The 27,720-nt window shown below is 34.2% G+C and overlaps 1 protein-coding gene across 2 annotated transcripts in view; it reads right to left on the bottom strand.

Annotated features, from left to right (window-relative positions):
• The window catches only part of FER (FER tyrosine kinase), a 437,406-nt gene that overhangs the window by 364,083 nt on the left and 45,603 nt on the right, over window positions 1-27,720 (bottom strand). For both annotated transcript variants that reach the window (XM_043595148.1, XM_043595157.1), the window contains one exon: window positions 19,085-19,351. In XM_043595148.1, coding sequence (XP_043451083.1) covers window positions 19,085-19,291 — 207 coding nt within the window. In that variant the 5' untranslated portion in view covers window positions 19,292-19,351. The remainder of the gene's footprint in view (window positions 1-19,084; window positions 19,352-27,720) is intronic.

The raw sequence follows: 27,720 nt of genomic DNA, 5'->3' as shown, positions 1-27,720 counted from the left end.
CATTTTTTTAAAAGTTAACCTTTGAGTACATTTTTTAGGGAGAAGGGCATTCTTAGTTATGAAATGTTATTATGAACATGGAGTAAAATGTGACCAATAAACTCCTTATATTTACTTTCAGATTCAAAACTCTAAGTACTAATAATATGCTCTTGATACCACAAAGGAATTTAAAACTGATATATCTCTTCCATTAAAATATAAAATTTAACAAAGATGAAAACAGTAAAAAAACAAAACTATACAAACATGGATTAAAAACAAACTAAATATCCTAATAACGTCTGTAACTTGGCCTTTTTCATTTTGTATTTTCACTCTAAAAAATCCAATGCTGGGAAAACACTATGTAGCATGTCCAGAATGTTAAAACTACGAAAAAATAAGAGGAATCAGTGTTTCATTCTCTATCTTCAAAAATTAAATATTCTCTAAGTGCTTAATAGCAATAAATTTTTGTAATTTTACATAGGACTCTTTGCGGCCTAGGAGAGAAGCCTTCTTGGAAGCCAACATTAAAGGTGAGACAACAAAGTCAGATTGACCTCCTCCTCCCAGGAGGGCACATCTCATCCTGCCTAACGGTCCTGTTTACCGTAGTCACTGTGGGAAGTCCAAGCATCCCAAGATATATATCATCACGCCAATTACCAATCCTATGTTGCCCTCAATATTTCCTAATGTGACTCGGGAACTCTCTAGAGAATCCTGTACCCTCAAAAACTCCTTAAAAACTCCTTACACCTCATATCAGAACTTTCCACTTACCTTCTAGCTTTTACAAAAACCTGGCTTTATCCCATTCCCAACATCCTAATAGCTAATAAATAAAACCTCTCTTCCTAAAAAAGTCCCTGCTCCTTTGAAGTTCAGGTCACCCTTCCCAACAATCTATCAGCAAGCCTTTCTGATTCTCTCTCCAAAGTCTGCCACAAATACACCCACTTCTCTCCATCTCCACTGTCTTTTGGAAGTTATGACTATCCCTGGCTTAAATTATTACAAAACCTCCAAATTGGTGTCCTCTTTTTACTCCTGCTCCTCCCCAATCCACTGCCTTCAAAGTAGCAAAAGAAATTCTAATTCTCTTGCAAAAAAAAACCCTACATTGCTTTTCCTTTGCACTTAAAAACAAAAATCCAACTTATTTCTAAAACCTAGTTGTCTCAGATTATCCATCCTCTGTCTGTCCTTCCAACTTCACATTTTGCTATTCTCTACCCAACTAAATAAATAAACCATTGTTTTCCTTCAGTTTCCTGAACATTCACTCGTTCTCAAAGCTCACCCTCTCTTTCACTTGGCAAGATCCATCTCTTCCTTTAGGAATCAATAAAACCTTATGTAGGTGTAATCCTTGCTTTTCTCTCTCTTAGCACTTGAAACAACTATCTGTATGTATACTTGTTTGGTTTTTTTCTGTCTCCCCAACCAGAATGCAAGCTCCAGGGGGGGTGGTACCATAACTCTTTCCTCACTAATTTAGGTATTTACTGTGATGCCTTAAATAGCTACTAAATATTCTTTGAAAGAAGAAAGGAAGGGAGGGATGGAGGCAGGGAGGCACAAATGTAAAAGAAAACCATGAATTAAATACATGCCATTAAAAGATATTTTCATTGTTTATAACCAGAAATAGAATGATAGCAATGCCAATTATGACAGGGAAGAAAAAAATTAACGGATCCTCAACTAATACAACAAAGGGAGAGCAGCAGCACATAATACAATTATGAAGCAATGCCTAAAAGGAATGCATGAGTGGGCAAGAAAATGTTTGGATAGTATATAATTTGAATTAGGTGACTAGAATATTTGTTATAAAGAGAAGAGAGTAAAATGTTAACAGATGCTTGATAAACAAACAAAAGTAAAGGTGTACGTCAACATTTGCAATAGAACTTGTACAGCACTTTGCAGATATGGCTCTTTGGTTATGGCACAGGAATGGCCAGGGCACAGACAAATTATCTGTTGACCAGGATAATTTGTGGAACATAACTCTTTGTAACCTAATAAGCAAAATACTGTAGGCCACTGGCAGGCATTCAAATTTCTTTATTATACAGAATCCTACGTAATGGTAATAATTCTGCTGATAATATCCCTCATAACGGGATTTTACTAGTAGTTACTCACTGATGCTGAACACTAGATAAGTTAAGAAATATTAACAAATAAAAACATCTAAAGTTCAACTTCAAAAAAATAATCATAGCAAAGAATAATAATACAATGTCTAAACACAACCATTGTGGTTAAGTTTATAAAACAGAATATAAATATATCCTAACTATTGAGAAAAGAGCTACAAAATGTAAATGTAGTAATAATGTAACTATAAAAAACTAGACAAAAAAATCTAGTGGATAGTAACAAAAACCAGGAATGAGAATTTGATGAGAAAAGTGTAATTATGTCCATTTCCCCTCTTTTCAAATAGAAGAGTGTATAGACAGCTCTACATCTAAAGTTTGTAAAGAAATATGGACTTAAGTTTAAAATTTTTAAATTTCAAAAGTTAAGTGAATGTTTAGGAAAAAAAAACTATACAGACCATCTAAGTTATCAAAAGTACTTTTTGAAGAAAGTTAACATTGCCCATTAAAAAAAGAAAGAAAGCAAAAGAAACAAAAAATTATTGACAATTAAAAATGAGTTGCAAAATAAAAATTATACTAAACACATCTGTTAAACATTGTATGAAAATATTATCTGTTAAACATCTATGAAAATTCAGGTAAACATTATCAAATCAGAGGAGGGAACTTCACTCTAGGCAATATATAAGAAACATCAGTAAAATAAAATAACATACAACAACAAAAAGACAAGTAAAACTACCCCAGAAAAATATAAACAATAGGATTCAGTAGTCATTATGTCCAAATAATTTCAAATTGAATTCTAGACCCAAAATATAAAACAAAGAAGGGCACATTATGATGCAGAAGAATATCAATTACAATGAACATATAACTGTCATGAATCTTTTCATTCCAGAAAACAGTACATCAAAACACACAAAGCAAAACAGTAGAAAATGAAATGACAAATCAAAAGTAGTGGGAGAATTAAATGTACTCATCTCTACCTATGACAGATAAACTAAAAAAATAAATAATGCAGAGTATCTGAATAAGTAATTTAATAATGAATATGTTTGATCTATATTACATATAAAAACTATATACCTCCCCAGGTATAGAAGATATGTATTTTTAAAGAATCTATGGAATATTCATTTTTTTAACTTTCTTTATTTTGAGACAGAGAGAGAGTGAGCAGGGGAAGAGCAGAGATTGACAGGATGAGAGAGAATCCTAAGCAGGCTCTATGCTGTCAGCGTGGAGCCTGATGCATGGCTCGATCCCACAAACCATGAGATCATGATCTGAGCTGAAATTGAGAGTCAGATGCTTAACTGACTAAGTCAGGTGCCCCAAATCTATGGAATATTCTTAAAAATTAGATGATATTATACTACAAAAAAATTTATAAATTTCTTCAAGAATGGAAAATAGTACATACTAACTATACTTTCTATCTAGCCTCTTACAAGGAAAAGCAAAGAAAAAATCACTGACAGAATTTTTTAAGAAAAAATAATTAAATCATTTCTTAAAAATGGATAGGCCAAATAGTAAAGTTTGTAAAACTAATATAAGACCTAGAAAATAACAGTAAATAAAATACTGACTACCAAAATCTATGATACAGAGCTCAATTTGCCGAAAGATTCACAAACTTTATAGTTTCATTTCTAAGTAAGAATAAAAATAAATTTATTAAATGTTCAATTTTAGAAATTGGGAAAGGAAGAACACTATAAAATCTAAGGAAAATACAAAGAAGGAAATGAAAAGCAAAAAAAAAAGTATGTATTAATTCATCAAAAGCAAAAACAAACAGAAAAAATAATGTTAATAACACTAAAAGAGAGAGCTGACAATAATGAGGAAAAAAGAAACTAAAGTATCTAAAGTTAAGTCTAGGAAATAAGAAATAATGGGAGATTAAGAAAAAAAATTATAAAATCTTTGAGAAAAACTGCTTTTCTCCTATTAATCCACCTTTAATTGGTTTATTTTTTAAATATCTTTTTGTTATCTTTAATTTACATATAATATTATATTAGTTTCAGGTATATAACATAGTAGTTCAACTTTACATACACTAAGAAATGTTCCCTACAAGTGTACTTTCCATCTGTCACCATACAAAGTTATTATTATTTTTTAATTATTTATTTACTTTGATAGAGCGAGTGAGCCTGTGTGAATGGGGGAAGGGCAGACAGAGAGAGAGAGAGAGAGAGAGAGAGAGAGAGAGAGAGAATCCCAAGCAGGCTCCCTGTGGTCAATGCACAGAGCCCCACCTGGGGCTAGAACTCACGAAACCGTGAGATCATGACCTGAGCCAAAGGCAGACGCTCAACCAAATGAGCCACACAGGCGCCCCCATACAAGGTTATTATTTACAATAGTAGTGACAATATTCTCTGTACTGAACTCTACATCCCCGTGACTTATTTAATTTATAACTGGGAGTTTGTACCTCTTAATTTCTTTCACCTATTTTGAAACCCCAATACTGCAAAACTCTTATACATATTTCTCTACATCAAATCCTATCTACTGAAAAAAAGCAAGAAAAGAAAGAAAACAATCTACCTAATGTAGGTTCTATTTTTTCTAAATGAATCCTTACTTTTACAGACAGCAAATTCAAAGAGATCAATAACCATGAACTACATAGTTATCATAAACCAATTATCCATAAAATATCTCTAAGAAGGTACAAAGCTCAAAATGTTTGCTAACAAATAATTTTAAACCTTTATGAATTAGATACCTTTGGTACTACCTAAAATGTTTCTAAGCACTGAGAATAAAAAAAACTTCCTAAAATCACCATAACAGAGACATCAAAAAGTGGCAAAGATGCGAATGCAAGCTGGTGCAGCCACTCTGGAAAATAGTATGGAGGTTCCTCAAAACACTAAAAATGAACTACCCCACGACCCAGCAACTGCACTACTAGGCATTTATCCAAGGGATACAGGTATGCTGTTTGAAAGGGACACATGCACCCCCATGTTTATAGCAGCACTATCAACAATAGCCAAAGTATGGAAGGAGCCCAAATGTCCATCGATGGATGAATGGATAAAGAAGTATTTGTTTCTGATTCTGTGTCTCCCTCTCTCTCTGCCCCTCCCCCGTTCATGCTCTGTCTCTCTCTGTCCCAAAAATAAATAAACGTTAAAAAAAAAAAAATTTAAAAAAAAAAAAGGGGCGCCTGGGTGGCGCAGTCGGTTAAGCATCCGACTTCAGCCAGGTCACGATCTCGCAGTCCGTGAGTTCGAGCCCCGCGTCAGGCTCTGGGCTGATGGCTCAGAGCCTGGAGCCTGTTTCTGATTCTGTGTCTCCCTCTCTCTCTGCCCCTCCCCCGTTCATGCTCTGTCTCTCTCTGTCCCAAAAATAAATAAACGTTAAAAAAAAAAAAAAATTAAAAAAAAAAAAAAGAAGTATATATATATATATATATATATATATATATATATATACACATATATAATGGAGTATTACTCGGCAAGCAAAAAGAATGAAATCTTGCCATTTGCAACTATGTGGATGGAACTGGAGGGTATTATGCTAAGTGAAATGAGTCAGTCAGAGAAAGACAAAAATCATATGACTTCACTCACATTGGAACGTTAAGAGACAAAACAGATGAACATAAGGGAAGGGAAACAAAACTAATATAAAAACAGGGAGGGGGACAAAACAGAAGAGACTCATAAATACGGAGAACAAACTGAGGGTTGCTGCAGGGGTTGTGGAAGGGGGGATGGGCTAAATGGGTCAGGGGCATTAAGGAATCTACCCCTGAAATCATTGCTTCACTATATGCTAACTAATTTGGATGTAAATTTTAAAAAATAAAAAATAAAGTTAAAAAATGAAATAAACATTAACAAATATATATATGTTTTTAAATTAAGGTAACTTCATGTGAAATGATATAGAGAAAGTCCAAGGTATATAATTAGGTTAAAAAGTCAAACTGAAAAATAGTTTACAGAGTACAATGTTATCTCTAGAAGATAAATAAACATCTTGTACAGGCTTATGCATAAAAAAAAAAAACAGAATAAAAATAAAGATGACTATATTTGACATGTGGAAAAGATAAAAAACAATACTCTTTTTGTCTTCAAACCTGAATTGCCTTGGAAAATTTAAATATCAGAAATAATCGAAAACAAAATGATTTATGTACTATGTCAAATTCCATCTACAAGCTGTTCAAAATACATGCACACTGTGACCTAACAGTACAATAGCACTTCCAAATATAGAGCCTCCTAAAATATGAAACACCAGCCTCCACTGTATCACTCCAAATTTAGTACAGATGCTTCCATGAAATTAAATCGCAGCTCTCATGCATAACAGGAATCAATCATCAGACTAGAAGCCAAAATTATATCTAAAGTAAAATAATACAGGAGCCCCTGGGTGGCTCAGTCAGTTACGCCTTTGACTCTTGATTTCGGCTCATGTCATGCTCTCATGGTTGGTGAGTTCTAGCCCTACAAAGTGCTCTCTGCTAATAGCATGAAACCTGTTAGATTCTCTCTAATCCCTCTCTCTCTCTGCCCCTCCCAGCTCATACCCTTCCCAACTGGTGATTCATATGCTCTTTTGCTCTCTCTCAAAATAAATAAATAACCTTTAAAAAAAAAAAAAAGAAATGTTGGTATTTCCCTCCAAAAATAATACAGAAAGAAAGAAAGAAAGAAAGAAAGAAAGAAAGAAAGAAAGAAAGAAAGAAAGAAAGAAAGAAAGAAAGAAAGAAAGAAAGAAAATACAGGACAAGGTGAGTTGTTTTTTTTTAATCATTACTTGGTAGTATGAGAAAATATAAAACAATATCTACTCAAAGATAATAGAAAATATTAGCAGCTCTTCCATAAGGAAAGTAAATACTAGTTTAACTTACTTTGGGGAAATAAAGTCTAAATTAATTTTTTAATTAAATGATAGAATATTTCCATTTTATTCCATTGAGACACATACAGTAGCAAACAGGTATAAAATATGAAGTACAGATCCTTCCAGAACTGCTTATATTTCTATGTATTAGTCATTTAGAATTAACAAATTAATCATGCATATTAGCAGAGACTCAGAAATGAGCCAAAAGAAACCAATAATCATTAACCATGATTCCTTTGTGCTAGGAAGAAGGCTAGAAAGAAGAGAGAAAATAGCAACTAAAGTAAGGGACTTCTTCCAGCCTTGACATAGTAACTAGAATCAAACCCATCTTCCCACTAAAACTACAAAAGTGAGCATAATACATATGAAACTGTTTTTAGATACAGGATAACAGGCAGCACAGGATTGGAACCCTAAAGAAAAATGAAAGACCTGAAATTGCCCCACTTTTCTGCCTGGAGGTACTTTCCTAAGGGAAGTGCAAGGAGAAAATCAGAGTGTAAGACCAGAACAAGTATAAACTTAAAAGTCATAGTAACAAGTTTGACTTTATACTAATTACAATGTCCAATTATAGAAACTTGGCAGGGGAGTGACATGGCCATTATAGGGGGCAAATTAAAAGTCAAAGAGAAAACTCTGGGCCTCGCACTGCTTGCATGTGTTTTTGTTTTCTTTTCTTTTCTTTTCTTTTCTTTTCTTTTCTTTTCTTTTCTTTTAACAATAATGCAAAGCCTCATTGGATCTGAATTATCTTGAATTCTAAATAAATAGTCTGATTTTATAAATACTAATTACACCTTACCAGAAGAAAAATAAAATGCTTTTAGGAAAATATTTTAAAATAAAATCAGCCAAGAGGGGATAACAGGGACCAAATTTACTCTTTCCCCTGAAAAAAAAAAATGGACAAAATATAAGAAATAACAGTTTTCAAGATACTAGATTTCAGGCAGTGAAAGATATGAAGTGATCACTGAGAGAAAAAAACAAACAAGATGAACCCTACAATTGCCCTGACTTACTGACTTAGAGGCCACCCCACAGGGAGGAGAAACCAAAGGAGGTGTGAGCAGAATCCTAGAGTTGAGGAGGCAGAACAGAGAGTCTGGGAAGAACAAGGCAGCTAGAGTTCAAGGCACACTGACTCCTGGAGAGGATGGAGGCACACAGAGAAGCCTGGACATCTGCAGTGAGCCTCACTCTGGTATTTGGCAGAAAACTGGTCAGTGCATGCCCATGAGGAAACTACATGAGCTGGGGGGAAACTAGCTGAAAAGATTACAGGCACAGTACCTTCTGTTCACATATGGTCAGGAATAGTGCATTCCTACCAGCCACTCCCAAAAAACTCATAATTCATGGGTACTGGGAAGAGCTCTGGCAGTGAGGAGTCACTAGCCCCAGAATTAACACTGCTCTGACCCTGCCTAAGGAAATTAAAATCAAGATCCAAAAGGATCATGCTCTTTCCAAGTAACTTAACTGTGCTCCCTCACAAAAATCAACAAAACAAAGCCATATAAACTATCAAAAATGAAACTTAGAGAAAAAAGAATCCAGAAATAAAGAGAGTATCAGTGGGCTGCAGAACACCTTATAGACATCTAATTATACACGTAATAAGGATCTTCCAAGGAGACAGAGGAGGAATAGGAAAAGTATTTGAAGAAATAATAGCTGAAAACAGTGAAAACTCAATGAAAAACAAAAAATTCACAGATTCAAAAAGCTCAGTGAATCCAAACAAGAAGCATGAAAGAAAACACACTATCAGTACCACATCTGAGGCAAATAGCCTTGGAACATTTCAAACATTTCATAATGATAGTATAATAATCTTCATAAAATAAGCTAGTTATGTATACAAAACCCTGTCAATTTTATAATTCATTTGATGAGTTCCTGGAGATCTCTGATTTTTTTCTTACAACATTTAAATTTTCTTCCCCTGTAGCAGGAATACACTAGTTTCCTTCCCTGCATAGTTTATGTCACAGTATCTAGAACAGCAGATATATTCTCATCTGGTGGGAGATTTTAAAGAACCAAAAAATGAAATTATTTGGTGAGTCAGAGAAGGATGGATCATCTGTGATAAGTATGTCCTTCAACGGCAAGGGAATTTCGGCTTCTCTAAGTAAAGGTAAAGCCTTTCTAACAATGGAAGGGTCAAAACTTTCCAGCCCTTGTTACCTCAAGTATTATAAATTCTAAGGTTATCAAACACTAACACAATAACCAAAACAAATCCCAAATAAAAATACTAGGTAAACAAAAAATAAATAAATATTTTTAAGATAAAATAAAATAAAAATAATCAATATAATTAAAGTCACTAGTTGGGTTCCAAAGACTGGTACCATATAATACACTGAGCTACATTAGCTCACTCATTGCCCAATCTCAGAAGATAGCCATTTCCAGAGACCACATGACAACCAAAATATTGCTATTGCTACTGCTACTAATAAGAGTAAGTCTAGATATCTAAACACAGATCAGGCCAGGAAGAAAACTACATCACCTTTTCTTGCTCACCACTTTTTCTCTCAGCTTCCTAGCCTCAGTACCCTTCATCTGCTTTTGTTCTTGGACTTAAAAGCCACAATTCTCATTCTTCCAGAACAAGATCCAGAAAGATAACAGGCCAGAGTCACCTTTGCCCTTCAGAAGCAAATCACATAACCTCAGCAGTGGCTCCCACCAAAAAGTTAGGTGCTGAGCTAAAGACCTCTGCAGTCTTCTCCAGCCCTTGCACCATACGATTTTTCTCTCCTTAGCTACTTCCCTCTATACTGTCATCCTCATAAACTCCTTGAGTTTTATAGCTCATGTCCACAGAAGATTACTTTGTTGATCCAGCTCTAGTGGTTTTTTGTTAATACAGGGCTGACCTATTTGGACGTTTTAAAGAAAACAATAAATTACAGTACTGCTTCTGGAAATGTTTACTTACTCCCTCTAGCTTCAGCGTGATATTCCGGTTTTCCAAACCGTTGCATCCCATTCCTGTTCCCCATCCATGTCCTAAGGCAGTTGTTCTGTTATCCCCTATCTCCTGTATCCCCGAAATCTCCTTGATTGGCTCTTTCAGCTTGACATCTCTTTAAAAGCAGGCTTCTTTTTCCTCCCCGAATCCAGCCAACACTTCGAGCTACTGCTCAATCTAATCTCTTTAAAAAAAACCCTCATATAAACTTCTGAGGGAAAAACTTAAAATTGTGTATTTGCCCCCAGAAGTTATGAACCAGACTCTATACTTAGGACCCTCTCTCTCTCTGAAACTCTGTAAAATAAATGTTGTTTTCTTCTCTCACAACCTGTGTAACTCAGAACCAAGAGGAGGGGTTATGGTTTCCCTTTCTTCTCCCCAACCTCACCCCTATTAAAGCTAACCTTGCTTGTCTAGACCACCCTCCGCTCCTCCTTTTTAATGCTATCAACTTCTTCTAGACTATAGGCTTTATCTTATATACTCCTTATATCAACACTCTGAGGCAAATATCTTCATCTTATAAATGGTGTCAGAGAGATTAAATCATCTGTCAAGGTCATACAGCTATTAAATCTGCCTCTGAAAGTGCTAAATCCAAAACAACCTAACATGCTGGAGGACCCAGAAGTATGGTAACCTAAAGACACTTGCATCTAAAGATTATGTTCATCTTTATTACATCTCCAAAATACATGCATCCAAAGAATAACTATCTAAGCTAAACTAATGAGAGTACTTTACAAACTGGTTACAAATTACACAGTAGTCATTGATTGATCTTTATTTAGTGCTTTATCATTAGAGGCCAACAGCCACAGGGAAAATCCATCTCCCCTTCAGGCCACCTACTTTGCAGCATGAGTAACATCTAAAGTGAAGAAGTCCTTTTAGGCCAAGATTAGTGAGTCATTCTTGATATGAAAGTAAAAATAAAAGGGGCCTTGCACTATATTTGGCTTTCTAACTAAAATAATGACCTACACTTAAAATCTCCTTAAGCAGAACAATTAGGAAATAAATCATCATCTTCTGCCTAACCAATACCAGCACCACACTGGATAACTAGAAATAGCACTACTTTAATATAAACATACATATAATACACATTTCCCTATCCCAAGAAAACAAATTACTAGTTTAAGACTTTCATTTTTAGAACATTTTTCAGAATCCTGATGTGTAAACTGAATGGTATTATTATATTATAAAATACTGTTTTTACCTGAAATGTATTTTTCAAAAGATTTTTTATATTCCTAAATTTGATTTTTTATATTGTCATTTTGTGACCAAAAATATTTCCTAGAAATAAATGAGTCTCTTATTTCACAATGAAAAAGAGGAATAATGATTCCATTTACAGAAATTTTATTCTCTCCTATATCCCTCTTAAAAAAGGGATCATATGCTACATTGCATATACTACATAGTATCACACATTTCCAAAATAATTAGCATAAACCCTAAAATCCTATTTGACTCTTAGGTATACTATCAGCTATATTAGGATGAATATACAATATTAAAAAAAAGTAAGCACTTCACTCAATTTTTAAGTTTTGAATTTTCCCTACATATAGGGAAAAATTATACCTTTTAGAAAAACAAATCATGCTTTCCACCTTTGAACTAGCAGTTGTGTGGTGAGGTAAATCAGTATTACATAAACCAAAAGTAATTTAAACTTCTGAGTTCATTATACCAAAAAGTATTTATCCTGGGACACTGAGTCAAAGAACAAACTACTACTGTAGCTATAATTACAGTAAAGCATTGAAAATAATCAACAAAATGACTCAAGCTTGAAAAATACCTAAATAATAGTTGTTATAAATAGGTTTCCCCTACAGACCATATCTCCCAACTTGCTTTCTTTCCAAGTTGAATGTTTTTAAGACACAACAATAAAATTCCATGAAGAATGCAAAGTTTCTGTGCCACAAAATAATTCAAAATAAATAGTTCTCTGAAACAACAATTTTTATTCAGAGTTTGTCTATTACATAAGAATGTTTTTGGAATTTCTGAGTCCTTATGAGATAAAGAAATCTAGGAGACAAGTCATTAAATTTCCCTAAAACTGAGAATTGCAAAGATTGAACTGCATGTGCAAAGTACTTCCCATACACAAGAGCCTGTCTTTACATTTTCTTCAAAGCTTTCTGGTTTGCCCAGGCCAGTGGGTCACAATTCTGCCTGCAATAAGAATTACCTGGCAGCGTTTTAAAAATACCAAATCTTGAATCCCATGACCACAGATTCTAATTTCATAGGTTTTGGATGGGGCCCAAGGATCAGTATTTCAAAGCTCCCAAGTAATTCTAATATACTAGTTCTGCTCTAACAAAACATTTGTGCCCCCAGTCATCACTGGGTAATGCAAAATCACACATTAAAAACCACAGGGCTTATAAAAAAAAACTGGTGTTCGATGCACAAGAGTCAAAAAATTTATCAGGGACACATTTTTAAAAAGACAGGAACCTAATAAAAACTTTGCATGGTTTTACATATATTAAATGGTAACAAAATATATAGTACTACAGTATATATGGCACTTTATTTTGAAAAGACCTGAGGTTGACTTATCAAAAGTAGGTGGCAGAAGAGCTGAAGACTGTTAAGTTTTTGTGAAGTGGTAGAAAGAGTGATCTGAATTTGGAGAGTTGCAATATCACTTGTGGATGGGTGTGGCTTGTAACACAAGACATGAACAGAGGTAGCTAATAAATGACAAATGTGTGTGCCTATATGAGTTTTATATATTCCTAAGCAGCTCTATTCATTTGGATAGTTTTCATCATTCACCTAGTGTTTCTTCCAGATGTGTGCATAAATACAAAATCACATTGTGCTCAAAGTATTCCCTAATATATCAATTGCATTGGAACAAATTCATGTTTTTAAATCAAGCTTTACAGCGGAATTGACTCCACATTCAGACTTAAGAATTAGTCTTAAAATATATACAGTTGAAAATCTAGTTACATAGGTTCTAGTTACAGTATGTTTATTATGTGACTACTAAATAATAAGGCTGGTTCATCAAAACACATTTTTCATTACTTTTGATTCCCATGTAGCATATGTAATATAGCCCATATTTCATTCTACTTTGTGTTCAAAATATAAACCAGTATGTCCCTTCAAATAGGTTGTGTTGAGAATTATGTGTACCACTATACTATTTCAGCAGAGTTGCCTGTATTCTGATAGGTGTAATTGTATATTTACTTATTTTTGTTCAGATTTATTGGGATATTAGTAACATATAATACATGCAAGTTTAAGGTGTACAACACAATGATTTGATACATGTATATATTGCAAAGTGATTACCATAGTAGGGTCACTTAACACCTCCATATCCCCTCACATTAATCATCCTTTTTATCCTGTGGTGATAATATTTAAGATCTACTCTCTTAACAACTTTCAAGTATATAACATGGTACTATTAAATATCATCACATGATGTACCTCACATCCCCAGAAATTATTCATCTTATGGCTGGAAGTTTGTACCCTTTGATCAACATCTCCTCACTTCTCTCCCACCCTCTTCACTTCCCAGTTTCTCGTAACCACCATTCTAATCTCTATTTCTATGAGTTGGCCATTTTAGATTCCACATATAAGTAAGAATATATAGCATTTGTCTTACTCTGACTTATTTCACTTAGCAAAATACCCTCAAGATCCACTCATGTTATGACAAAAGGGAGGATTTCCTTCTTTTTATAACCAAGTAATATTCCATTGTATATATACACCACATTTTCTTTATCCATTCATTCATTGATGGATGCTTAGGTTATTTCCGTATCTTGGCTATTGTAAACAATGTTGCAATGAACACAAGGGGACAGATATCTTTTCAGATATTTCCTTCAGATATATATCCAGAAGTGGGGTTACTGGATCATATATTAGTTCTATTTTTAATTTTTTGAGGAATCTCCATGCTTTTTTTCAAAGTAGCTATACCAATGTACATTCACAGCAACAGAACACAAGAACTCTCTTTTCCCCACAATCTTGCCAACACTTGTTATCTCTTGTCTCTTTGATAATAACCATTCTAATAGGTATGAAGTAATAATATCTCATTGTGCTTTTGATTTGCATTTCCTTGATGATTAGTGATGTTGAACATTTTTTCATGTGTCTGTTAGCCATTTGTTATGTCTTCTTTGGAAAACTGTACTCAGATCTTCCACCCATTTTTTATTGGATTTTTTTTTTTTTTTTTGCTATTGAGTTGTATGAGTTACTTATATGGTAAATACTAACTCTGTACCAGATAGATGGTTTGCAAATATTTTCTCCCATTCCCAGGTTACCTATTAATTTCGCTGAATGTTTATTTCTGTGCAGAATCTTTTTATTTTTACTTTTGATGCTTACTTATTTTTGTTTTTGGTGCTTGCTATTTTGGTTCAATATCCAAAACACTGTTGTCAAGACCAATGTCAAGGAGCTTTTTCCCTATGTTTTCTTCTAGTAGTTTTACAGCTGAGGGTCTTATATTTAGTTTTTAAGCCATTTTGACTTAACTTTTGTGAGTGGTGTAGGAGAGGGGTCCAATTTCATTATTTTGCATGTCAATATCCAGCTTTCCCAACACCATTTATTTATTTTTTTAAATTTATTTATTTTGAAAGAGAGAGAGGCAGAGAAAGAATCCCAGGCAGGCTCTGCACTGGCAGTGCAGAATCCAATGTGGGGCTCAAACTCTCGAACCATGAGATCATGACCTGAGCCAAAGTTGGACACTTAACCAACTGAGCCATCCAGTTGAAAAGACTATTATTGGCTCTCTTGTCAAATGTTAATTGATGATATACACATGGGTTTATTTCTGGGCTCTCAATTCTATTTTACTGGTCCACATGCCTGTTTTTATGCCATACCATACTGTTCTGATTGTTTGACCTTTACAGTAAAGTTTGCAATCAGGAATTTGATGTATCCATCTGGTTCTTCCTTCTCAAGATTACTGTGGCTATTTGGGGTCTTTGTGGTTCCATCCAAATTTAGGATTGTTTGTTCTATTTCTGTGAAAAATCCCATTGGGATTTTGATAAGGATTGCACTGACTCTATAGACGGCTTTGGGGAATAAGGTCATTTTAACGATATTAACTCCTCCAATCCATTAGCACAGAATATTTTTCCACTTATTTGTGTCTTCTTCAATTTCTTTCATGTCTTACAATTTTTCAGTATACAGATCTTTCACCTCCTTGGCTAAATTATTCCTAAGTATTTTTTGATGCTATTGTAAATTGGTTATTGTCTTTATTTCTTTTTCTAATAGTTCATTAATAGTGTATAGAAACACAACTGATTTTTTATGTTGCTTTTGTATCCTTTAACTTTACTGAATTTATTAGTTCTAACAGTTTTTTGGTGTAGTCTTTAGGGTTTTCTATGTATAAAACTGTACCATCTACAAACACAGACAATTTCACTTCTTCCTTTCCCATTATAATATCTTTTATTTCTGACAGGTGTAATTTTAATGAATAAGAAAACACAAAGTAAAATATACCTTAAAGGTCCTCAAAATAATATAGCTGTTAAACACATGAAGAGATGTTTAATTTCACTCATAATCAGAGAAATATAAAATAAAGCTACACTAGATATCATTTTTTACCTACCAGACTAACAGAAATTCAAAAGTCTGACAATATATTCTCTTGCACAGATTAAATAGAAACTGGCACTTTCAGATATTCCTAGTGGATATACCAAATTGTACAAGAGCTACAAAATAAATTCATAATTACAATGGAAATATATGACAAAATGACATGGACATTTACACTTCGACCTAGAAATCTCATTTCCAGAAATTTACCCTGAAGATACTCATAATACACAAAAACACATCTGTAACAAAGTTATTTTTTGCAGTATTGTTTGTGATTGCAAAATACTACGAGACATAAAATTTCATATGCAGTAAATTGGTTGAATATGTAAATATTCTCTGTCATAGAAGGAAACAGGATCCTAGGGGAAAGGGTTTATTCCAGGACTAGAAAAGGGAACATTCAAGATGAGCCTGGGATATCTTAGTATGCCAGAAAATAAAAAATGTGCTCAAAGAACGATGGGGAAACAGTCCAAGTAATTGAAAGCAAACATAACTACTGAGGCTTCTATTTCCCAAAATTTCCCCAAAACAATACAAACAAAAAGGGAAAAAATAAAACCTCCCAAAAGCCATGCCCTCAGAATTAAAGACAGAATGTACACACTTCAAAATAACTTTTAGTAAAAAAAAGAAAATTACCAAAACACAGAATATGATTTCTTACAATCATGTTCTACATTTGGAACTTAAGAGACAAAACAATTAAATGAAATGAGTTATTCTGGGTTACATCTTGAATCAGGGTTTTAAAAAATGTCAAAAAGGAACATTACTAGGACAATTGACAAAAGTTGAATACGGAATATGTTTTTGATAATAGCATGGTAATGATGCTAAATTTCCAAAGTTTGATTACATTGTGGATATAGTCTCAGAAAATACTTAAATAAATATTTAAGAATAAAAGAACATGATGTGTTCAACTAATTCACAAATCATTCAAGAAAAAAAGTAATATATAATTATATTGACAGAGAAAGCAAACTAAAGAGTTTATATGGCAAAATGTTAACAATTAATGAATAGAGTTTACAGAGATATCTTTGTTTTATTCTTGAAAATCTGCTGTACATTTTAATTTTTTTAAATAAAGACATAAAAATCACTGGATGAAAGACTTCTGCTTTCAGTCAACATAGAGAAACAGTCATTGCTTTATCCATCTGCATAAAACAACTAAAAACTGAGCAAAATACATGAAACAACAGCATTCAAGCCGCTGGACATCACGCAGTGAAGGACAGTAAACCTTGAGAGAGTCTACAGATCAATGAACTGAGCCCTAAGGTTATCCCAGCTTACTGAATGGAGAAAATGTCCAGGCTAAAACCCAAGTTGGAAGAGCGAAGCAGAACTCAGCAATCTATCTCTGTAAGTTAAAGAGACAGAGTTCAAAGCACAGAGACACCAAGACAGATTACTGGAGAAGAGACAAGAACCGAGTAGTACAGAGAACAGAGCTGCACCAAAAGAAAACTCAGCAGATCTGCAAAGGTTCTCCCTTGATCGTTTAGCTAAGTAGTGATTAGCTCACAAATACGAGGAGACTACTCTACGCCAAGGTAATAACCCACCTACAGTGATCACACGGAATACCGTCTAGAGCTCACATAAGACCATGGAATTGTGCCAGGGCCTAACACCCAAAATGTAAAATCTCATAATATCAGGAGCATCCTTTGAGTACTGAGAATGATCTTGTCTCAGTAGAAGAGATAAATTCATCCTAGAATACAAGCAGCTCTGATCCACATAACAAATTAAAAGCAAGAGCCAAAAACATAAAACTGTCTCCAAGTAACCAACTGTCGCCAATCCCAAAACGAAGCTCAAGAATATTTCTAAAAATATATAAATACTCAGTACCTAAATAGGTAAAATTCATAATGCCTGGTATCAAATCAAAGACTACCAAGCATAAGGATGCAGTAGAACAATTAGTCAATCAAAACTGACCCCAGAAGTAACACAGATGATAAAAGAAAGAAAGAATAAAACAACTACTATAACTGTATTCCAAGAAACTAAAGGAAAAAATAAGTATTTAAGTAGACACATGGAAGATATAAAAAAAAAGATTCACACTGAACTGTTACAGATAATTCATTTATTTATGACTTGTTCATTTTCAACATGGAAATGGCTCAGCTACTCAGTCTCTGTTTTCTCCTCTCCAATTCCTCCACCCTAAAGCACAGGTGTGGGACAAAAGGAAGAGCTGGATTTGGGCAGGTATGAAAAACAAAGGAATAGAACACAAGAGGCATATTTTCAAAAGGTACAATTTATAGTTATAAGGTAGTAAGGACTAGGTGTGTAATGTACAACATGGTGGCTATAATTAACATTGCTCTATGATATATAGGAAAGTTATTAAGAGAATAGATCCTAAGAGTTCTCATCACAAAGGGATTTTTTTTTCTTTTCTTTTTATTGTATCTATATGAGATGATGGATGTTAACTAAACCTATGGTGGTAATCATTTCACGATATATGTGAATCAAAACATCAAGCTGTATACCTTAGGATATCAATTTTTTCTCAATTAAAAATAAAGAAATGGCCAATTTATAGGGTCAGATCTAGAACTCCAGTGAAGCTCACGAACTGGAGAAACCTATATGAAAGAAGAGGAGATGATACTGAAACAGAGGATTGATTCAAAGTCTTTAAGGACCAGACAGAACTCCCATTTGTATTGCTCAGCCCTCACAAACATGCAACCGTTCTTCCCCCAATTCAGAAGAAAAGAAGAGGAAAAATTATTAAGGTGTGTAATATTTCACCTTTAATACCTTCAATGAACAATCAATGGTGCAATTTTGGCCTTTATTTTTATGGCTCTTAATTTTAAATTTTATATTATATTTTTATAATCTTAGAGATAAAAAAACATACTGCTTATCCAAAGACCTTTTGAGTGTGATTAACTCATCAGTATACAAGTACTTTAGTAACGAATGACAGCAAAGAACAGCTACATGTTAAAATATTCCATGTGATTCACTACATTAACGATTCACAGAAGAAATTAGGGAAGGTGGGTTATAATGGAAGTTTGTGTCAAAAGAAAATAGCAGGTCTCAAGAGACCCAAGGAAGAAGGGTAATAAAGAAAACAAAATTTGTAAAAAACGGTTGTCAAACCCAACTAAATCATTACAATAAGTTAGACATCTACTTTTTTTTATTTCAAAATTCAAAAATTTCACATCTACCATCTCAGATTCAGGCGGTAGGGTCCAAAATTTATAATTTTTGAAATTTTCCCCCGTGAGATTCTGATAATCAGCAAGATTTTAGAACCACTGCCCTAGAATGCTAACTTGGGTATGTTCATGCAACAATATGATCTATTTGCCCTAAGCACAATTATAATGCCATACACAATAAGTAATGAAACTATTCTTCTTACCTTGGATACATTGCTGACATAATTCATTTGAACAGTACTTTCCTTATCAACTTGATTACAAAGGTTCTGTAAAGTAGATGCATATTCTTTATCACTTTTTATTCTCAGAGCCATAAATTTCTTCACTGTTTCCAGTAATCGTAATTCCCAGTCTTGCAATTTTAACACAGCTTCATGTGAATTCTTCAGGTCACTCCCAAACCCCATTTTTGTAAGGCACTGTCTTATCCTCCACTCCGTACTGTGAGCCTTCTAATCAGCACATATCTGTGTATGTAAACAGAAGAAAAAACACCTCTTAAATCAAAAGGAAATTTGTTTTCAAGGCAAAGTTATGGCCCATTCTTTTTAGAGTTTAAAAAAAATCACTACAACTGAATGCTTTCACCCAAATATCAGGAACAAGATGAGGATGTCCACTCTCACAACTTCTATTGAGCATCATATTGGAGGATCTAGCCAGTACAATGAGATACATGAAGTTATTTCCACGGAAATTGAAAAGAAAGACGTGAAACTATCTTTATTTGAAGAGGATGTGAAATTGAATATAGAAAGAAATGCAATTAAAAACAAGTTTTAGAATTAATCAATGACCTCAGTAAGATTACAGGGTAAAGATCAAAAGACAAAAATCAACTGTATTTCTACACACTAGCAATGATCAATCTGAAAAATGAAATTAAAAACCAATTCCATATACCATAGCATTAAAAAGAATAAAATATGAATAAATTTTATAAAATAAATTAAAACTTGTGCTCTTAAAACTACAAAATATTGTTGAAAGAAATCAAGGAATTTATTCCTTATAATTATTTCCAATTATTTAGGTTGGAAATAAATGGAAAGACTCATGTTAATGGATCCAAAAGACTTAATATTGTTAAGAAAGCAATATTCTCCAATTTGACCTACATATTTAACTTAATCCATATTAACATATAACCTAGCTTTTTTTTTTTTACAGAAATTGAAAAGATAATCTTAAAAAAACCTTAAAGTAGAAGAACAAAGCTGGAAGAGTCATACTTACTAATTTCAAAACTTACTGAATAGCTACAATAATCAGGACAATGTGGTCCTGGCATATGGAGAGACACAGAGATCAATGGAATAGAATACAGGGTCCAGATGTGAATCATCACATTTATGATTATATGATTTTCTACAAGAGTGCCAAGTGTATTCATTCAGAAAAAAGTCTTTCAACTAATGGTGGTGGGACAACTGGATTTCCACATGCAAAGGAATGAAGCAGAATTCCTTCCTTAGACCATACACAAAAAATTTAACTCTAAAGGTTTGGATAATGGGCTTAAATATCAGAGCTAAAACTATAAAATTCTCAAAAGAAAACACAGTAGTAAATCTTTGTGACCTTGGCTCAGGAAACGGTTTCTTAGATATGAGACACCGTAAGAAAAAGCAACAAAATTAAAATACATAAATTGGATTTAATCAAATTTAAAACTTCTGTATTTCAAAGGTCATCATTAAGAAAGTGAAAAGACCATAGAATGGGAGAAAATATTTGCAAATACTTATCTGATAAGGGACTTCTATCTGGAATATATAAAGAATTATTAAAACTAAGTAATAAAAATACAATTAAATAAATTAAAAATGGGCAAAGGATCTGCATAAACACTTTTCCAAACAAGATTTAACTAGTTTTGCTAGTTAAATGTCCGATAAGCAGATGTATCAGTATCACTAGCCATTAGGAAATGGCTAGTATCACTAGCCATTAGGAAAATACCAATCAAAACCACAATGAGATACCACACCACACCAATAGGATGTCTTTAACCAAAAGATAGATAATATCAAGCGTTGGAGACTGTGAAGAAATTAGAACCCTCATACACTGCTGGTGGAAATGTAACCTGGGGCAGTTCCCCAAAGTTAAACATACAGTTATCGTATGATCCAGAAATTCCACTTTTAGGTATATACCCAAGAGGAATGAAAACATATGCCCAGACAAAAACTTGCACATGAATGTTGGAGCAGAATTATTCATAATAGTTACAAAGTGGAAACAATCCAAATATCCATCAACTGATGAACAGATAAAACATATACACACAACAAAATATTACTAGCAATGAAAAGGAACAAAGTAATGATAAAAGCTACAATATGGATGAACCTTGTAAACATTATGCTAAGTAAAAGAAACACAGACACAAAAGACTGACATACTGTATGATCTCTTTATATGAAAAGTCTAAAATCCAGACAGCGGGTAGATTAGTTAATAGTTGCCTGGGCTGGCAAACTTGGGAAGAAATGAGGAGTGACTGCCAGCAGGTACTGGCTTTCATTCTGGGGCAATGAAAATGTTCTAAAACTAATTGTGGTGATGGTTGCACAACTCTGTGAACAGAATAAAAACCACTGAATGATACACTTTAAGTGGGTAAATTCTTCAGCATGTGAGTTATATCTCAATAAACTTGCTTTAAAAATCACTGCAGCATAACTGGTGATGATCTAAAGGTCAGGTCTCAGAAACCTCCCCAAAATATCCTGCTTGTTTTCTATAAATCCCCAAAACTATGATAGAATTTATTTTGCTCTCCAGACTCACAAAACTTCAGGCCATGAATCGTCTAGGGCCAGTTAGAAGAAATGAAGAAACACACCTCTTATTTTTAGTTTTGGCTCATCCATACCAGAAGTCACTTTCTTGTTAATTCAGCTGAGATCCTCTAAGTTAGACAGAAAAATAAGAACAGATTTATGTGTCTAACCTCAGTGATAACATCTAAAGAGATGATAAAAATGTAGGTTTTCCATATAGAGAACAAATTACGATTTTTCTCCAACTGAAAACTGTCCCGTTTTATGATCAAATAAGCAGAGGGGAGAAAAAGGTTGTGGAAAGCTGTGCTTCATCAGTTCCAAAGCAGCAACCAGAACGCAAAATGGACCTTAACATAATTAAGTCAATACAAAGTAATTGACTTATTCACTTTAATATGGAGTAGCATAATTCCAGTTTTTTCACTTTGGATATAGTTGCTTTAAAATTTTTACTTTGAAGGGCGCCTGGGTAGCTCAGTCAATTGAGTGTCTGACTCTTGGTTTCTTCTCAGGTCATGATTTTGAGGTTTTGTGGGTTCGAGCTGCGTGTCAGGTTCTGTGCTAGTAGCATGGAGCCTGCTTACGATTCTCTCTCCCTCTCTCTGCCCTTCCCCCACTCGCATTGCCTCTTTCTCTCTCAAATAAGTAAAATTAAAAATAAATAAATAAAATAAAATTTTTACTTTGATGTACTATATCTTCACAGAACACAAAAATTCAAAAAGAACATTTTTCTGTCATTTTACCTACAGCTCATCTAAGTCTCAGTAGAAGGTACATTCTACCTAATCTCATGGTTTTGTTTTGTTTTGTTTTGTTTTGTTTTGTTTTGTTTTGTTTTTAAGTAATATCTACACCCAACATAGGATCTCACAATCCTGATATCCAGAATTGTATCCTCTACTGACTGAGCCAGCCAGGTGCCCTTGTTTTTCTTTAAGTTTTTAAAATCTAGTTAGTTAACACATAGTATAATATTGGTTTTAGGATAGAATTTAGTGATTCATCACTATATATGTATATACGATATATATATATATATACATACATATATATATATATATACCCTTTTATGATTCATCACTTATATATAATATCCAGTGTTCATCACAAGTGCCTATCACTCACTTAGTGCATCCTCTATCCACCTTCCCTCCAGCAACCCAGTTTATCCTCTATAGTTAACAGCCTCTTATGATTTGCCTCCCCCTCTATTTTCCCCTTACCCTATGTTCATCTTGTTTTGTTTCTTAAATTCTACATATAATTGAAATCATATGGTATCTATCTTTCTCTGACGTACTTATTTCGCTTAGCATAATACATTCTAGCTCCATCTACGCTGTTATTAATGGCAAGATTTCATTCTTTTTGATGGCTGAGTAATATTCCATTATATATATATATATATATATATTTGCATGCCACATCTTCTTATCCATTCATCAGTCAATGGACATCTGGGCTCTTTCCCTAATTTGGCTATTGTTGACAATGCTGCTATAAACATCAGGGTGCATGTGCCCCTTTGAATCAGTATTTTTGTATCCTCTGGGTAAATATCTAGTAAAGCAGTTGCTGGGTCTTAGGATAGTTCTATTTTAAACTTTTTAAGGAACCTCCATACTGTTTTCCAGAGTGACTGAACCAGTTTAGATTCCCATCAACAGTGTAAGAGGGTTCCCCTTTCTCTTTATCCTCACCAACATCTGCTGTTTTCTGTGTTGTTACTTTTAGCCACTCTGACAGGTGTGAGGTGCTATTTTATCATGCTTTTGACTTGTACTTCCCTGATGAGTTATGTTGAGCATCTTTCCATGTATCTGTTAGCCATCTGTATGTCTTCTTTGGGACAATGTCTATTCATATCTACTCTACATTTCTTAATTGGATTATTTGGTTTCTGGGTGTTGAGTTTGATAAGTCTTTATAGATTTTGGATTTATCCCATGTTTTCAATGGAAGATTTAGGAATCATTTTTGAGGCCAAAGAAATGTGAAACATTTTCCTTTCTAACTATATCTAGGATTGTGGTTCATTTTATCCCGTAACTTAGGATAAATATCACTTCTACTTCCAAATACATCTAGCTCTGATCTAAACTTTAATAATATTTTTTTTCCATTATCAGGAACTTCAAAATGAGCTCAAAAGAACAAAAAGGGAAATAGAATCTGGCAGCTATCTGAGAAAGACTCCAGACCATCCTAAGGGCTTATTTATATACACCAGTATTCTAGGTCTAGGAATATAAAATAATTTTACTTATGGTAACTCTCTTAAGGAATGACAAATGATAAAAATTTTAAAAACAATTCCATAATAAATTAAGACTATGTCTAACAGTTAAGTTGGTAAAGATGACAAATATTTTAGGAATTAAGGGAATGATATCCTACAATTTTCCCAAAGATGTCAAGTGACATTAATATTAGACTATTCATTTCAATTGTATTTGAGATAACAACAAAAGAAACCAGAAATACCCATCAAAAAGAACTGACTAGGTTAACTACAATCAAGGCTGCTGCATCTGATAATAATAACAATTCTAGGGAGTGCCACTCAAATCATAGTCTATGTGAATTGTTCAGTGTCCAACAGTGGAATATCATTCAGACCTAACAAAAACTAAGAAAATCTTTTGTGTATCGTTCTGGACCTATCATTAAAAACTACTAACTGAAAAAATTGAGATAAAGAACTTGGTGTGTTTACATGCTATAACAAGGAGGAAGAATGATAGAAATTAATTTTCCTTTTAAGCGCAAAAATATTTCCTAAAGAACACATAGTGGCTGAGGCACTGGAATGAGAGAAGGACTTATCATTATATACCCTTTTATGCATTTGAATTTTGTGCTAAGTAAACATTGATATTGCCTATTCAAAAAATTAATTAACTAATTAAAGAATTTTTGAAGAGAAATTTAAAAAGTAATGAAGGCTGGACAAAGCCGACAAAGTTTCCTAGAGATGGCAAGATTTGAGATAGGGCTGGAAAATGACCAGAATTTAGATTATAAAAAGTCAAACGGGAAATGTATTTCAAGAAGTAGGAGCAGTATGGGACAAAAAAGGGAGTATGAGGTAAAGAAAAAAATGTCTCCAAAACCAAGCTATATGTGGCAAGCAGTGGGAGATGCAGTGTCAATTTATCTCCTATTCCACTGTTCAGGAAACTAATAAGGACCAAATTTCTTGAATTAATTGTTTTTTAGGGCAAAAAAAACATGATCATAAATGTGACTTTTTTAAGGTACTAATTTGTTGGTGTTATTACATGAAAGTATGTTCAGTCTGTGAAATTTCATCAGGCTGAGCGCCTGTGATTCATGTACTTTTCTATCTGTATGTGATAGCAATAAAAAGAGAAAGAAATAGTAATAGATTTTAAACTGAAAGCTAGGTATAAAATTAGCTTGAAGAGAGAAAAAAATAAAATGAAACATAAGACAAATTAATAAGTCATAGCAATATATAACTTGAAAAACAAGATTCTATAATTGACAATATCAGTGAGAATTAAGAAGAAAGATCCTTGATGTGGTGAATAAATTTAGGGGACAAAAGAGACACAGATGATTCAGTGACAACTTCAAGGCTTTAATAAGATATGATGACAATACCAATAGAATAGGAAGAATGAGAACATGTTCATTTCAGCAGGAAATAAAGGCTTAGGTAAAATATTAAGGCTAAAGATTCAAATGTGAGAGTCAATTGCTTAAAGGTGATAGATGAAATTCACGGACTGAACATCAACAGAAAAGCAGAGTCAAGGACAAAGGAGGAAGAGAGGTCAAACAAAGGGCAGAGATTAAGTAAGCAAATAAAAGAGGTTTGGCAGAGAAACAGATGCCAGGATGAAAAAGAAGACATTTGCAACACCAAAAGGCAGAGGAAGATGTGAAAACTGCAAAAAAGTCATTAGTGGAATTTGGGGGTAATGTCAGTTTAGTGAAGCAGTACCTCAGAAGCTCCTACCACCAATAACTAATTAAAAGAACAAAACACTGTTTTTAAGAAAAAACAAAAATTTAAACATATCATCAGCAAATAAGGAATGCCAACTGTATGCCACAAATTTCGCAGCATGGTTTCAAAGAAAAAAAAGAGAAAATTCTGGTGTTCTAGATACTATGGCAATGTGCCCAACACTACCCCAATCTCCAGAAGACATTCTAAGGAATAAGAGTTAACAGAAACCTGAGAATACACAATGAATACTCCAACATGAAAAGAAGCAGGCCAACCCAGGAAAAATTCAAGAAAATATCTAAAGAAAGAAGCCTCTCTGTACCAGGACAGGACCTTAGAAAATGCAGAGAGGGCACCTTGGCTTGCCACTTTCTAGGGCTTTGTGAAAAACTGGTGGATGAAATTAAATCCGGGAGCACAGGATAATTAGTGAAATTTCATAAGAGACCATATATCTCGGGTCCCCCAACAAGGCCAAACTCAGCCCCAGCCAATGTTTCCATACCACCTCCATGCTCACACAACAAAGAAACCAAAATTAAAAGTAATACCCAGCTTTCTGGTACAGATAAGATGGCAGAGATCATTTTTCCCAGTTCCACTGGACAAAACACAAGTATAAACACTAGAAACAACACAAAAGACTACCAAAGAAGAACTCTGAAAGGTAGATAGTAGGCAGCCTCCTACACATGCACCCCAAAAGGAGGCGTTTTCAACAACAGCCAAAGTATGGAAAGAGCCCAAATGTCCATCAACTGATGAATGGATAAAGAAGATGTGGTATAGATATATAATGGAATATCACTTGGAGGTCAAAAAGAATGAAATCTCGCCATTTGCAACAACATGGATGAAGCGAGAGTATATTATGCTAAACAAAATAAGTCAGTCAGTCGGAGAAAGACAAATATAAGATTTCACTCATATGTGGAATTTAGGATACAAAACAGATGAACATCAGAGAAGGGAAGCAAAAATAATATAAAAACAGAGAAGGAGATAAACCATAAGAGGCGCTTAAATACAAAGAACAAACTGAGGGTTGTTGGAGGGGTGCTGGGTGGGGGGATGAACTAAATGGGCAAGGAGCATTAAGGAGGACACTTGTTGGGATGAGCACTGGGTGTTATACGTAAGGGATGAATCACCAAATTCTATTCCTGAAATCATTATCACAGTATATGTGAACTAACTTGGATTTAAATTAAAAATAATAGGAAAGAAAGAAAGAAGGAAGGAAAGAAAGAAAGAAAGAAAGAAAGAAAGAAAGAAAGAAAGAAAGAAAGAAAGAAAGAAAGAAAGGCAGGCAAGGCAAGGCAAGGGAGGAAAGGAAGAGGAAGAAGAAGAGGAAGGGGAAGGGGGCAGCCTGCTTTGGTCCTAGGACTAGAAGAACAGCATGAAGGCAGTATCTCATGTTCTCCTCACCCAAGAGGAAGTCACCCAGACCCAACTTTTCCCAACCTCCAGTCGAGAAACAAAAGACAGTCCATATTTGTAGGCTAACTCCCCTAGGATCCAATAGGAGTCCCAGTGACAACAAACAGAGAGTCAGGCACCACCAGAAAGAGAAATCATTTATGAGTCTCACCAAAAATAAACAGTCAGGGCAAGCACTCCCCTTACCTGCTAAGCCTGAGAATCCACTTTTCCACCAAGAGAAACTGAATGAGGCAAGAAGAACCAGCAACAGAGACCCAGCTATCAGGTCAGGAAACCTTTGTCCTCACAGGTCTAGGGGTCTCTTTCCGCACCCAGAAACACCAGAACTGGAGGGCAGAACTAACAAAAGAAACCAAGCTGAAGCTGCTGCTCTCCAAGAATTTCTTCCCCTGCCCATAGACATCAGGACAGCTAGGGGGCACAGTAAGGAAATTCTACCTTAGCCCTTTTCTACCAATAGATACCTAGTAGTTCAGCCTAAGAAAAACATCTTCTACTCTGTCAAGCAGCACCAGCAGGAACCAGTGGGAGCCCTAATGATACAAGACAAAGCAAACTAAAATAACAGCACAATGACTCTGAAACTTCACTGTCATTGAAACCACAACCCATAAAAAGA

This window comes from Prionailurus bengalensis, chromosome A1 (genome assembly GCF_016509475.1).
Source record: "Prionailurus bengalensis isolate Pbe53 chromosome A1, Fcat_Pben_1.1_paternal_pri, whole genome shotgun sequence".
Lineage (NCBI taxonomy): Eukaryota > Metazoa > Chordata > Mammalia > Carnivora > Felidae > Prionailurus > Prionailurus bengalensis.
Note: the sequence above shows the minus strand (reverse complement) of the source record. Positions and strands in the feature narration are given on the sequence as shown.